Source organism: Carassius gibelio, chromosome A12 (assembly GCF_023724105.1).
Source record: "Carassius gibelio isolate Cgi1373 ecotype wild population from Czech Republic chromosome A12, carGib1.2-hapl.c, whole genome shotgun sequence".
NCBI classification, from domain to species: domain Eukaryota; kingdom Metazoa; phylum Chordata; class Actinopteri; order Cypriniformes; family Cyprinidae; genus Carassius; species Carassius gibelio.
This window is the reverse complement of record NC_068382.1, coordinates 29,786-45,606: the sequence shown is the minus strand read 5'-3', so window position 1 is coordinate 45,606 and position 15,821 is coordinate 29,786. Positions and strand designations below refer to the sequence as shown.

General features: G+C 35.0%; 1 protein-coding gene across 1 annotated transcript; it reads left to right on the top strand.

The window, feature by feature from the left end:
- The first annotated feature begins 383 nt into the window (after positions 1 to 383).
- On the top strand, positions 384 to 14,351 carry LOC128025053 (ubiquinol-cytochrome-c reductase complex assembly factor 1-like). The gene is made up of 3 exons (XM_052611036.1): positions 384 to 491; positions 9,054 to 9,167; positions 14,181 to 14,351. Exons 1-3 carry the CDS (start codon positions 384 to 386, stop codon positions 14,313 to 14,315), a joined length of 357 nt encoding a protein of 118 aa, XP_052466996.1. The 3' UTR covers positions 14,316 to 14,351.
- Positions 14,352 to 15,821: the final 1,470 nt, after the last annotated feature.

The following is a 15,821-nucleotide window of genomic DNA, read 5'->3' as shown; positions in this document are numbered from 1 at the left end:
GTTTGGTGCCAACTCTCTGTACACTTCCAGCTAAAGGCACATAGTGCTTGCGTGTGCAGCCATGCATCTGCATGATGATTTACTGTGTTTGTGCAGAGAAACATGGACTGGGAAAACTCAGTCTGGACTCGGTCAAACTCACCAGTAGTTAATTCATACAAACACGCACACACACGCCTTATCGCCTACAGTATTCATTAAGGAGCAGTTTGGAAATGTAAAAATAGGGGCAAAACAATGCGAGTCCATGACACAGTATCTGGCCACAGATGCTGAGAGTGTTGTCTAGCTGATCTCTTAAGTTTGCTGGTTACACAGATCCTGACAAAACACAGCGTAACACAATCTTGAGTCAGAGTTCTGCTCTCCTTTGCTCTGGCAGGATGTGTCTGGTCCGGATGCGGCAGGAAGGCAGAGCTGGGAAGTACATGTGCCGTTACATCGTCCACTCCATGTGGGAGGACGTGGAGCAGAGGAGCAAGATTATGGGAGTAAATAGATTCAACTGCCTCTTTTGAGAAACCTTGCCATTAGTGTTTTATGCTTTTTGTGTTTTGCCTTCCACAATATTGATAATCTGTCATCTGTCTGTTTGCTATTTGGCCATCTTGAGATCATTGCTGACCGATAATAATGCTTGCTTGACCATTAAAAAAAAAATTATTTGATCACATGCATTTTAGATCCAAGGCCACTAATAAGTGTCTGAAGCACTCAACAAAGATTTAGACATGAGCTCGGTCAGGTTCTCAGTCTCCGGTCAAACCTCATGTTTTCAGATCTGAGTGGACCCATGAAGACCTCTACTGCAGGGTCTGTTGAAAAAATAAATAAAAGAAAATAAAAGAAATCTATATATATAAAAGATCCTGCGCCATTTGTTTCTTGATGCCAGGTTTTCATATGTCTGACATTCAGACATTTTTCAGACAATGTTCAAATACTGTTTGAGATCAGAGACTCATGAATCTAGTGCTAAGTACTTTCTGCTTTTTATACAACAGATAGCTTCTCCGCCAAATGCTGTAGCATGACTGATGATCAGGGCTGTTGTTTGGATATGTTGAAAAATGTTGAAATACACTAAAATACTGCCTTACACACACTTTTCACACACACACACACACACACACAGGTTTTAGGATGTAATTACTATGCTCTACAGACTGTGGAGGCATTTGGAGCCGATCGCTGTCCAGCAGAGTAGCAAAAGGTGTTTAAATCTCTGCGAGGTCAGTAAAGATGACATGCTTCTGCTGTGCAGAGAGTGCACATATATATGCGTGTGTGTGTGTGTGTGTGTGTGTGTGTTTGAGAGGAAGCCAATGCAAGGCGCCTTAGGGGAACTTCTGTCAGAAAGGGTGGGAACAAGACTTCAGCCCAGCTGTGAAAACAGAAATCTCCCTCTTTCCCCACACTTTTTTTTTTACACCCCCCCCCCCCATCTCTTCTACCTTCCGTCTTAATCTTAATAGTACAACTGAATTCGTATTGCTTTAAAAAACTAGCACAACTCGGTCAAGATCTGTGCATGTCAAATATATATAATGTATAACATATAGCAGTGGCCTGGGTCATGTATTGCATAACGCTGTGAACTAGTTAACATGAACCAGATCAAACCAGCGGCGGCTAATCAGTCACCGCGACCTTATGGATATACCAGAACATGCGATGGCTGGACGCGAGCCAGCCGTCGACAGATTTCTTTTGACTGTCAGGTAGAGTATAAGCAGTTTTGAGGTGTCAAGTATTTTATTCACGTTTAATAGCTTAGAATAGAGAAAGCTTTGTTCTCTGAGAGAGATCTAAACCAAAACCTTAAAATTTCCTGGTAAGCAAGCTGTTAGATAGTTAGCTAAATAAAGTCCTTGTTGTTAATGCATGTTCAAATGGACATATGACTTTTTGCGTTACATTTAAGCATTCATCCAAAGCAGTTTACAAACAGAAAAAAAACTAATTGTCAAAGAGACAACAATATTCTTAACATTTTATTTTATTTTATTTTATTCCTTAAGTAATTTTTAGAGGTTAGCAATTAAGCCTGGGTAGTGACTAGTCAACTACTTTATAAAGGCTTTTTACATATATTTTTAGAGCTGATGCTTTTAATTTGTATCCTGACAGTGAGCTACTTAACTTTTACACAGTTTATTTAAAAATAAATAAATGAATACAATTATTTATACTATTAAGCACTGTTTCTAAACCTTAACATGTTAATATGGACATCTTTGGTGTGTGTGTGTGTGTTAGATTTTTATAGTTTTTTTTTTTCTTTTTGTAATGTCCTGACATGAGGGCAGTGTTTTTTTTTATTTTATTTTTTTACGTTTTTTTAAGATACTTTTTAAATGTACAAATAGTGTAACTACTATTAAATGTCTTAAAACACCTGCATTTTTCTCTAATCTGGTGCACTCCATCTACTTTAACTTCTTTGAACATATTAAAAAAACACAAATTCTCAAATCATATTGAAAAAAAATTACAATTGACTACATGCCCCAGGCAACTAATTAACAAGCTGATTTTGATAATATGCAGTTGATGCAATATGATGACCACAATATGTACATGCGTCTAGATGTATAATTTCTCGTCCATCTGTGAAACTGTCAGCCTGTACAGTCTGTTTGTCTTAAAGCAGTGTTTCCCAACCCTGGTCCTGGTGTGCCAGAAGCACTGCATATTTTGTACGTCTCCCTAATCAAACACACCTGATTCAACTCATCAGCTCTTTAGTAGCGACTCCAAGACTTGAAATGGATGTGTCAGATTAGGGAGACATCCAAAACGCGTACCATTAGAGGGTTTGAGACACACGTTTTATAGCAATAGTTCATGAATTATGAACATTCTCATCATTTATGTCATTCCAAACATGCATGACTATAATTCTTCTGTGGAACACAAAAGTAAAGATGTTTTTATTGGTGTGCTGGTTGGATCCTCCCTACAATTACATAGAATTTTAACGGGGGACTTAGGTTGAAGTATCAAGAATGATGTAAAAGCACAATGAAAGAACCATAAAGTAGAAATGATTGGACTAGGTTTGACAGTTGACATTAACCTTGGTTAAGTATAGTGTGAAAAGACTTTTTAATGTGATATGACCTTTCTTCCTATCTTACTGAGTAAGAAGCCTTAATGAGACTTGTGTGTAAGGAAAAACGGTGAGCACTGGAGTAAAATAAGTGCACTTAAAAATGCTTTAAATGTCCGCATTTGTGTGTTTGTATTTAATGAACTCAGCACCTCTCTTGTGGCACACTGTGCAATGACTTTTTCCATAATGTCACTTTCCCCCTCTCTCAGAGCCTATAAATCAAAAATCTCAATTTTCTCATGAGGACTTTTAATATAATCCTCTAGTTTTTCAGATGCTCTGCTCAGCCAGTAAGATTTTACTAACTTATTATCAATTTAATATTGGTATTGCAGTGAGTATATTAATAATAAGTCTAAACTTAAAGGCCAGATGAAATTTGGGCTCCCCTAGCTAGGAATGTCAAACTCATTTTGTGTCCCTTTAAAAAAAATAAAAATGAAACCTCAGTGTACCCATGTAGAGACCATAAATGTGGTGTTCTGGTTCATGACATAAATTATTAATAGGTCAAATGAAAAGAATCATGTGCAATGTATTAATTGTTCATCAGCATCTTTTAGATTTAATTTACTCACCAACTTGGTTATTAGAGAATGTTAATAGCAATACTGACAGGAAAAACAGTGAACCACCCCAGAATATATTATTATTATTATTATTATTATTATTTCTAACAAAATTGTGTGACCAAAATAATTATGTGGTGCATATATATATATTAGGGTTGTGTCGATAGACGATAGTCAGAGATATCGACGATAACATATGTCTCTGTCAATAGTCAAGATGATATTAGGCTCATTCTCCTATTAATGTATTAAATTATAATAATAATAACTTATTTTTATTAGACGGCCTATTATAATTCGGTTATCAAACTGCCCAGCTATTTCACTTCAGCACCGCATTTCACACACACACACACAAAAGAGGATTAGAGCCTGTAGTCAAGTGAAGAAACGTTAACACTTTGACTCGTTAAATCCATGAAATGAAAGGGATAGAAAACGAGGAGTTGGTGTTCCACACATTTGAAGGCTGGTACACGGCAATGCGATTTTGTAATTCGTGAGAGATTAACTATTTCTTGGCGTTACAAATAAAGACAAAATAATAACAAGGCGGCAGAACGAACTAATCCATATTGTGTGCGTTATAAGTTAAGTGATATATCACACTATAATGTGATGCATGCAAAATACATAGTTTGGTCTGTTACAAATCTCTATCCACAAACAGATGTACATAGTCTGCAGATATAAGGTATTTCATTGCACTTTAACAAGTAATCTGAACGGCCTATATATGTGCAATATTTTAAACGAGCCCGCACTACCTGAGTTTAATGCCAACGTTATGTTAGAAGGCATCATATTCTTGTTTCTGTGGCGGTGCGTCGAAACTATGCATAAAAATATCTTTATGGGAAAAAAAAACAGCAAAGCTGAATGAGATGCAGATTCACTCTCTGCCACCAGGTGGCACTTAAACCGTTTCTTTGGTTTCCACTGTAAACAATGCAGCGCTGCACTTATGAAGTTTAATATGTATTTTACAGAAAAAAATACAATCTAACTTTTCTAAAAAGTTCCCTTCAGACCAGCATTCATATAAACTTCTACCACTAATTGAATCAAGATTTGTTTAACATCTCAGCCGATTTGGATCATCACATATTTGAATCGATTTTCCGGCTTGAGGTTAATCATTACACCTTAACTTGCCAACCATAGTTGATTGTTTGCTTCAGTTGCACTACCAAGGACTGAATTACTCCAAGAAAGCTCTTTTCATGCTGAACAAATCAAAATGACCATAGTTGAAAGCCAAATAACAGTGATTAGCGACATTTGGTTGCGTTTACAAGTTATTTTTAGGAGGGGGGTTATCCTTTTTCCAACTCAGTGAATCTGTTTTTTGTTTTTTTTACATATAGTAACAAGATTCGAGAGCTAATCAACACAGGTGGACCACAATCTAGTAATCAATCCCACAGTATAAATATCGCTGACTTACCTCTATCCATTGAGAGTTTATCAGCATCCCTCCTCCACCCCATCTCCTCACTTCGAGTTCACTTTATGAATAGACGGGGAAGTGGTGGTACTTTAGGTTCGGGCCATTCCCGAGCTCGGAGCCCTTCCCCGGACAGCACACCAAATACGCATTCCATACCGGCTAATTATATATAAGCGTGAACTTGTGAAATGTTGGTGTTATATCTTTCACTTGGATGTTATAAGTTGCACTTAGATACGGTGCCTTGCTCAAGGGTCTCACCTCGGTCGTGATATTGAGGGTGGAAATGAGCGCTTGTTATATATTTTATCTCAATATTTAAATATTGAGTTCCTTATGGACTATTGTAGTCCATGGGTTTTTATTTTCTTTTATATATATATATATATATATACATATATTTATAAAATGTACTGACTTTTTCAAATGACTTCATTTCCTCCTATTGGTCCATTTATGTATATATTTCTATAGTTGCAATTGGCTCATAAACGAACGCTTAAATAAACATGCTCAGTCATGAATTATGGCCAACTCTCCTGATCAGATCTCATTTATATATTATATCAAATTAAATGTGTGTGAAATGGAAAAGCCGTTTGACTTTTGATTTTCAACTTTTGGTTCAACATGATTTTGAAAGAGATGTGAGTGAGGTCATGGCGTCGAGCACATTCTGGCTGCCAGTTCTTTTGGGAACAAAGATATTTGACCTCTGTCCTGGCAGCGGCCATCGATTGGCACTGTATAAAAGTTACCTAATTTTCCATCACTGTCTTTCTTTATATATATATATATATATTATACATATATTATTTTGTATTGTATTTTTGGTTATGGAGTTAAATTGAATTAAAAGTTAAAGATGTTAACTGTAGCTTAACATGTGCTAACCAAGCATAATTTTGTTGATTGCTTTTTCGTCAACTACTTTCCGGTTTAGCTCCACCCACTTGACATCTCATTGGCCCATTATTCTGGTTCACATAACTGCATATTAAACATCAAATATGTTCTGACTGGCTGTTTGTGTGTCACATTATGCAGCAATTTCATATTCAGTATGGCCAGACAAATAACTGTTTGCTCATTCAGTTATTTTTATCCTTTTATTTTTGCTTTGTTTAGAGTTATTATGCCTAAACAAATAAAATATTCATAGATTGTTAGTTTTACTATTTACTTATTGACTTGCAGTGTTTAATTTGGCAAAATAATTCAGTTCAGCCGGAAATTTTTTTTCAGTTTTAAAATTAATATGTTAATTAATTTATTTGTATTTACATTTATGTTTTAATTTAATAAATTTTTCTTCTTTAAAAAAATATTAAATAAAATATCAAAGAAAGTTTTTGTAATATTAAATGTTTAGGGGTATTATCACTTCATTATGTAATAACTTAAAGGGACAGTTTGCTAAAAATGAAAATTCTCATATTTATTAACTAACCCTAATGTTGTTTTAAGCTTTCTTCTGTGAAAATATTTAGACAAATGTCTCGAGTTTGTTTTATACATGCAGTGAAATAAAATGAGTCCAATGTTGTTTGGACCCCAACTTTATTCAAAATATATTTTATGTTCCACAGAAAGTCAAACAGGTTTTGGTGAATAAACAATGGCAGAATTGTCAGTTTGGTTGAAATATCCCTCAAATTTGCTACATAATGGAATAACCCTTAATATAAACTGCTTGTATTCACTGGGAACAGCAGCTCTGTGAAGACAGGCACATGTGTGCACACTTTGACCTGATGTGGAAGTCTGTTTTCACAGGCCAGAAATGAGGAGGCATTTCCCTTTGGGCCCGGCCCTGAATGCAATATTTTTTAAGCTGTAAAAAATAGTGTGTAATCAGCACGTCTGGCAGGTCCGGAACATGTCCGTCCCGTTGGATCGGGATACAGTTACTGTGATGGAAATGAAAGGACCCCCACTGACTCAATCCTCACAACGGTTAGGTTACTTTGCCTAATTGAGCTAAAATACTTGTCATTTGTGCCATGTTAGACCAGATCCCCTTGAACTTTACCTATACACACACGATCGTGTGTGTGATTCTGGAGTTTCCTAATCTGTAGTAATAACAGTGAAGTGAGATATGACACTAATTTTGCGGTATAGAAGCTAGATTCTGCCTCTCAAGCAGTTTTTGGTCCCTCAGACTGATTAAATATCCCAGCCTGGTTTTAGGAACCTACGTCACAACACGGGAAAGGAGGATGAAGATGGATGAACGCGAGGGGAGATCAGGGTGGACACAGGGAGGGAAAAATTTAAGACGGGAAGGAAATAAAAGGAGAAAAGAAATGTAGTCAAGTATGTAAACACCAGTACTAGTGTGTACATACTACTGTAGTGGTTACAAACATATTTACTTGAGCTGAATAACTACATCATTGCCTTCTGTAGAGCTGTCTATGGCTGAATCGTATTTGTTTTATAATTGATTTACATTTATTGAACTGAATTGAATCAACATTCAACTAAATAGAACTGACTTATGTAATTTTGATATGATTAACAGCTGATATTTCAGTTGTTTCATAACTAAATAGAGCTAAATAATATCACAATTTTCTTCTATAAAGCTGCCTAAAACTGTAGCTCAAATTGAAGTCATTTCATAACTGAATTTTGAAACATTGAAACTTGTCGCACTGAAAAAAATCAACATTGAACTGAATTGAGCTGAAAAATAACACTGTTGGCTTCTGTAGAGCTGCTTATCACTGAATTACATTTTTCATAATTGATGAACTTTATTGAACTGAACTGAATCAAATCAACATTCAGCTAGATTGATCTGAACAATGCCACTATTGTCTTCGAAGTCATTTCATAATTGATACATTTTGCCAGATCCACAGTTATTGTACTCAATTAGCTGTATAAGCTGAATAATGACACTTGAACTGAATTGTTCACTGATCCATTTGGGGACCAGTAGTAGAAGACTGGTGAGTGTCCTTTTGAGTATTTCAGTGAATATTTGAATCATTCACTCAAAAGGATCTGTTCAGAAGAAGTCATTTGAAGCAATCAAGATTTGTTCAGCTGAATCAATTTGTAGTGTTCTCTGAAAACGAAAGAGAATTGCTCTGAATGAAAGTTCAGTGTGTTGAATGTTTCTGGCTGTGGGCAGGGAACTCAAAGCAGAGCGTGCCGTGCGTAGAAGAGTTAAAGCACAGCCAGATGAGATTGATTATTTGCAGGTCTGTGTAATTATGCACAGGTGCTTTTCTACCCCGTGCGCACACGAGCACACACACTGTGACCTAACGCACTCCAAGCATGCACAAAACCCGACATACAAGACTTAAGAATAAACACACTTGTTTTGAATATGTTTGTGTGTTTAGATGCATAGTGAAGCACCTGGACAGGCCTCTCTTGTCAGATCCAGTCCTGCTTTTGTTTTCTGAGTTAGGATTGTTGCATTATCGTCCACATGTTTGATATTTAATGCCAAGGACTATTCCAGCGCTGACTGAATGCATAACTGTGATCTCAGTATTAGGCAGAGGCTCAAATAGATCCATCACCTAATAGCTTCTAAATGATGCTTTATAAATTAAAAGTCACAGTGTGAGGAGCTGAGAATCTCCTCTCACTCCTCTCATTTTTTTATTATTTTATATATATTTTAATTTATCTGTTACTAGTTATGGCAAAGTGGTGCGAGTATTATGTTTTAATTCTAAATGATGACAGACAAAAGTCACAAAAGTCACAATTTAATTAAAAAAATAATAATTTTTTTGGTTATGATGAGGTAAGCAGTTAAGCCCAAAATTGTTGACTATGATCAGTACTAGTATTGCATATCAGAATTGTCAATCAAGAACTGTCAAGAGTTAAAGTGATTTTGGTGTCTCTGTAAACACATCTCATGTGTCTCTTCTGAATGTTTAAGGGAATACTGTCAGACGATTGCGTTCTTGCGGCGGCGCTCTGGAGAAACGTGTTCAACAGACAGTGTGAAGACCCCAGACAGCTCGAGCTGATGGTCGAATACATCCGCAAACAGGTCAGTGTGTGTGTGGATGGTCAGAAGCCAGTTCTCTACTCCTGTGCAAACAGAAAGGTGTGTGTATATACTGTACAACTCGACCTCCTCACACACATAAACACAATGGAGTGCTGTACATCACCCACTCCGTCACTCAGATCCACTGGCACTGTGTTTAACAAGCAAACACACCCATCTCCATCCCATAATGTCACATTCACTGGGTTCAGCATTTACTTTGTGTTGGTGCAGAGCTTTCCCTTCCCTTACACCCCTACACGAGCCCCGCTTCAGACGCAATCATATGAATGCTAGAGCTGCACAATTAATTAAAAACATAATCCAGATTATGATTATCACTGCTGGGATTTAATTGTAAAAAGTGGCATTTGCAGCAAATCATTTGGTCTGTTTTTTGGTGCACAGTTAATCATTTTAAAATTGTGACAGAGAGCTAGTATAGATTTCCTGATTCAGATACATATATCTGGATTTGATTCTGAATCGATTAGTTCAGAGTCAAATTGATTCTTTTGGGTATATTTCAGTTTTAATGTTCAAGTTACTATACAAACATGTTACATTGCTGTTCAAAAGTTTTGTAATTAAATTAATAGGTTACTTTTATTCAGCAAGGATGCATAGCAAGATATTAGTAATGAATTTCAGTTATAAATAAATGTTTAATAAATTTAACATTCTATTCATCAAATCTAATTTCACAACTGTAATGGTTCTACTATATTTTTAATCTAGTAAATGTCTAAGTGAGCCGTTCAAAAACATAAACAAATCTTTTTGAGCAGTAGTGTATTTAATGAGTATACAGTGTATCACGCAGCCCTTCCTCTGACTCTCACATTGAAAAACACACATCCTAACAACTACTAGTTCTAAATCCTTTGTAATTCAGGTGTTTGAAAAGTTTATACAGTTGTCTGATTCTACCATGTCATGTAATGATTCATGAGCATAATAACTGGCGTGAATGTTTGGAGATTCCTCCAGCGCACATCTTTCCCTCAGGCCAGAGTTGCATGACACGGACATAAATACAAACAGGAACTGTTGATCTGCCACAGACTGCCAGTGTTGTCACGCCAGTGTGTGTCAGTGATTTTTCTAACAATAGGCTTTTCCAGCAAGACCTTGAATAGAGCAGATTGAACTGTTCTGGTCATTAGATTCAAATGTTTCATGGGTAACATTTTACAAGATTCAATGTAATTAATGTATTACGTATCATGAACTTACAGGGAGTAACTTTTTAATATATATATATATATATATATATATATATATATATATATATATATATATATATATATATATATATATATATATATATATATATATATATATATATATATATATATATATGTATGTATATATATATATATATATATATATATATATATATATATATATATATATATATATATATATGTATGTATATATATATATATATATATATATATATATATATATATATATATATATATATATATATATATATGTATGTATATATATATATATATATATATATATATATATATATATATATATATATATATATATATATATATATATATATATATATATATATATATATTATACAGCCTTTATAAATCAAGGTTAATGTTTGTTTATTTATTTATGTATATGTATATGTATGTGTGTGTGTTTACTTTTTGCTCAAGGTATGACATTATTGTACTTTTTAGTGTCTGGTTGCAGGGTCTAAAATTATCTGTTAATGACTAATTTAATGTCCGTTTGTTATTTATTTATTTATTTTTATATATTATGTTTATAGACTTTTTTTAAATTTTATATTTACTTTTTAATATTTTTGTTTATTTTTATTTGATTTTGTCCTTTTGATAATGACTTTATTTATTTATTTATTTCCAATAGGTTTATGTTTCTTGCTTTTTATTTTTTATTATGTCTTGGGAATTATTTAATTTTGTGAAAATTAAAAAACTATTTTCATAAAATTGTAAATGATTGTTCTTTTTAAGTTATATAATATGTGTATAAAAAATATATATAATGTGTTTTTTCTCATAGTAATATAGCGCATGATTACAAGAACCTACTACTGTCATAGTTAGTGGTAAGTGCTTAATTCTTATTAATTTTATTAATTTATTTATTTGACAAATTGGCCTGTATTAAACAGTATATTGTAATGTCTACTGGCCATTATCCAAAAATAAGATGTGATTATCTATCTATGCATGATTATTCATCTGAAGACCCCATCAAGTGGTCTTCATCATTCAACAAAGCACACGATGATGGTTCTTCATCACTGCTGAGGCCATGAGCTCATTACAGGTGCGGGGCAGGAATCTATTACAAAAGAGAGAGTTTGTGCGAGGTGTGTGTTGTGCACAGCAGTGTCGTTCCTGCAGGCATTCTGAGAAAAGAAAGAAAAACAACAAATAAGCGTCATCCATTGGCCCCCGAGCGTCAGGGGCCTGCTTAACTCGGGATGGAGCGAGAGGCAGAAGGAGAGCTGGAGCGAGTGAGAAGGTGAAAGGAAAAGAAAACACAGTCACAGGTGCAGCACATGAAGCAGAGAGGGGCACGTCGCCATGGCTACAGCGGCCTCTTCTGATGAAGTCACACGGTGCGCGCGCGTGTGTGTATGTGTGTGTGTGTGTGTGTGCAAGCATGTGCGCCGGTGCTTGACTGCATCGTTATTCAATGCTAATTGCTCTCAACAAACACTCGCTAGCTCTGACATCATTGTGTGTTTGTGTGTGTGTGTGTGTGTTTGACTTTCTGTTTTTAAACTCGTGCAGCATTAAGAATGCTCCACTGGCTCATTTAAAGTGTGACAACTTTTTTCCGAGCTGAGATGTGAGTTTGAGTTAGGAAATGAAAAGGACGACAGGATATTTAACCCAAATAAGCAAATTTGCTCAACCTCATGTCATTCCAAACCACTGTGACTTATTTTATTCTGTGAAATACAAAGGAAGATGGTTTGATATGCATATACAGTCATTCTCCAGCTGTGATCATTGGAGAGTCTTTAGCCAGTAAAAATCTCATTCTCATCGTGCATTAAGACGATATAGTCACACGTTCTCTTCCAGGCAGATTCATAACATTTTCTGTTGATTGGAAATTCTTCATTATTGCCCTGATGGTGGAAATGGGAATGTTCACTGCTCTAGCTCTTTATTAAAGCCACTTCACTAATTTGTGAAGCTCAATTATCTTTTGCTGCACATCAGAAATATATTCTTTGTTTGTTTTTTTTCTAATTGTGATGGATGATTAAGAGAATTTGGGCCTTGTTTTCCCTCCTCTTTATATTTCCGTGAAACAGGTAGCCATGGATAGATAATTTAATGTTTACAATCACGCTGGAGTGCTCAAAATTGTGAATATGAATGGGAATTTACTACAGAGATCTTTTACTTCTAAGAACTTCTAGTGGTGCCAATAATTGTGTCCAACGAGTATTTGAGAAAAACATTCATTTCGTAACTATATTTCCCCCCGTTTTAAATTCCTATTATCCAATGAAAGTTTAGCTTTTTGTGATTCATTTATATACAGTATATATATATATATATATATATATACAGCCTTCTTTGATCATATTTAACAAGGGTATCAATTTTTTTGGCCATGACTGTGTAGTGAAAATATACTTACCAGAGCCTTTCGACCTTCAAAATTGACTTTAAGTTTGGAGTTTGTCCAAGTCTCTTCTGCTCATCAAGGCTGCATTGATTTGATGGAAAATACAATAAAAACAGTCATATTATGGAATAGTGTTGCAATTTAAAATAACTTTTATTTGAATAGGATAGTTAGCATGTAATGTATTACTGTGATTTAAAGCTGAATTTTCAGCATCATTACTCCATTCATGTCATGTGATTCTTCAGAAATCATACTAATATGCTGATTTGCTGCTCAAGAAACATTTCTGGTCATTATCAGTGTTGAAAACAGTTTTGCTGCTTCATATTTTTGTGAAGACCATACATTCCTACATTTCAGGATTCTATGATGAAAGGTCAAAAGAAGAGCATTTATTTGAAATTGAAATATTTGGTAACATTTTAAATGTCTTTACTGTGTATAACTCTGCATTTAGCATTGGGTTTAAGCGTGGGTCCACTCTGAAACGGTCCGTTGTCGAGTGTTCATCAGTTTTTAATTAGTTCCCGGGACACTGCTCTGGTCCTGCGTTCATTACACAGCTGTCTTCACTGTAGTCCACTTTGAATTAGTTTGCCTGTTTTAAACACTAGGGGGTGAATTCATTGAGGTCTGACTTTTTACAGCACTGTTGTAAATTGAGCCTGGACTCGATCATGTTCAGCCTCTGCTTTTGGATCACACTTCTATTTCATAAATTCATAGTTTTAGGATTGATGGAGCAAATTTAGCAATCTACAAAATAAAACACCACAGCTATTGGTTGTTGTTGTAGTTTTTTTTTTTTCTGTATTACTTTGTATCACACTTGTGGCAAGTTTTCATGATGGGAAGCTGCTATTTATTGCCACAGATTTGATCCTGTTTAGACATTTTTTACATGACTTAAAGTACAAAAAGTCCTCTTCCAAAGCATAATTGTATTGGAATGCATTTTAAAATCTTTTAATGGGGTTTCAATGCAATTTAAATCATAAAGCAACTAAGGAAAACCAAATTGGTCATGAAACGGCAAATATGCAAACCCTCAAAACTTATTTTAGTATTGAGAGACTATTATAGTTTTTATTAATATTTTGAAATATTTTTCATTTTTATTTGTAATTTTGTTGTGTTGTTGACATTTTAGTAGTTCGTATATGTTTTCTTATTTTAATTTTTACATTTAATTTTTTGTGTTAACAATAATAAATCCTCCTGACATCTCTGAAGAAGAAAAAATTGCGTTTGTCCAGAGAACATACCGGTAGATAAATTTTTTGGTCAGAATATGCTTTCATTATATAGCAGCCAGCCCCAGTCTGGCCTGGAGATGATAAGGATGTTCTTTACTTCACACAGATGCAGTTCATCGATGCTCTGGATGGGGAGGACCTGCTATTAACTGGAGAAGTGAAATGGCGCCCCCTGGTGGAAGAACACGCCCAGAGCATCCTGAAGGTTCCCAGCCCGACCTACAATGATGCCGGACTCTGAGAGCCATCTCACCCTCCTTTATCTGTCTTTCCATGACTTTCCCCACTGGTTTGTCAGCTTCCTACATCGAAACAGTGTTTGGAATACAACCACAAACAAACGCACATAGATTTATTCTCACATGTATTGAGAGTATTCTTGAGAGTAAGTTCTGAACAGAATGGTTTTGCGCTCTCCTTTTCTAAATATTCTTGAGTATTATTGTATTTATATGTCTTTCCATAAGGCTGCAATATCTCTTGGCTCTCACTGTACCACTCATCAGTGTTTACAGTGCAAATAGTTTTTTTTTTTATTATTATTATTTCACTCAGTGTGTTTCGTGTGTGTGTGAATGTGTATTTTTTATTTGTCAGGGTCGTCCACAAATAAAAGCACTTCTCCAGTAACAACCTCTTCAGACTTCTCAGCAATCTCACTCTTTGTGTCTATATCGGTTTCATTACAACCATTTCTTGCTTTTTTTGTTTACACCTCAAGAATTTATCTGTCTTGCTGAGTGTGTGCAGAATTAAATGTAGTTACTGAGTGAAAATATACATATAAATAATATTTTGTAAAATGAAAATTAAGTCTATTTAGAAACATATTTTGATATGGGATTTCTGTGGTTTGTTTACATAACTAACATTTTACTTTTTAATTCCTATTATTCTTAATTAAAATTCTTTGTACTGTAGTATAAAACACATTTTAAAAACGGCAACATAATTTTTTTTAAATACATTTAAATTAGAATAAATTAATGGCAATAAAAAATATACCATACAATTTGAATATACAGGTGCATCTCAATAAATTAGAATGTCGTCGAAAAGTTCATTTCAGTAAATCAACTCAAATTGTGAAACTTGTGTATTAAATAAATTCAATGCACACAGACTGAAGTAGTTTAAGTCTTTGGTTCTTTTATTTGTGATGATTTGGCTCACATTTAACAAAACCCACCAATTCACTGTCAACAAATTAGAATACGGTTACATGCCAATCAGCTAATCAACTCAAAACACCTGCAAAGGTTTCCTGAGCCTTCAAAATGGTCTCTCAGTTTGGTTCACTTGGCTACACAATCATGGGGAAGACTTCTGATCTGACAGTTGTCCAGAAGACAGTCATTGACACTGTTCACAAGGAGGGTAAGCCACAAACATTCATTGCCAAAGAAGCTGGCTTTTCACAGAGTGCTGTATCAAAGCATGTTAACAGAAAGTTGAGTGGAAGGAAAAAGTGTGAAAGAAAAAGATGCACAACCAACCGAGAGAACCACAGCCTTATGAGGGTTGTCAAGCAAAATCAATTCAAGGAATGGACTGAGGCTGGAGTCAAGGCATCAAGATCCACCACACACAGACGTGTCGAGCAATTTGCTGAACCACAGACAACATCAGAGGTGTCTTACCTGGGCTAAGGAGAAGAAGAACTGAACTGTTGCCCAGTCGTCCAAAGTCCACTATTCAGATGAGAGCAAGTTTTGTATTTCATTTGGAAACCAAGGTCCTAGAGTCT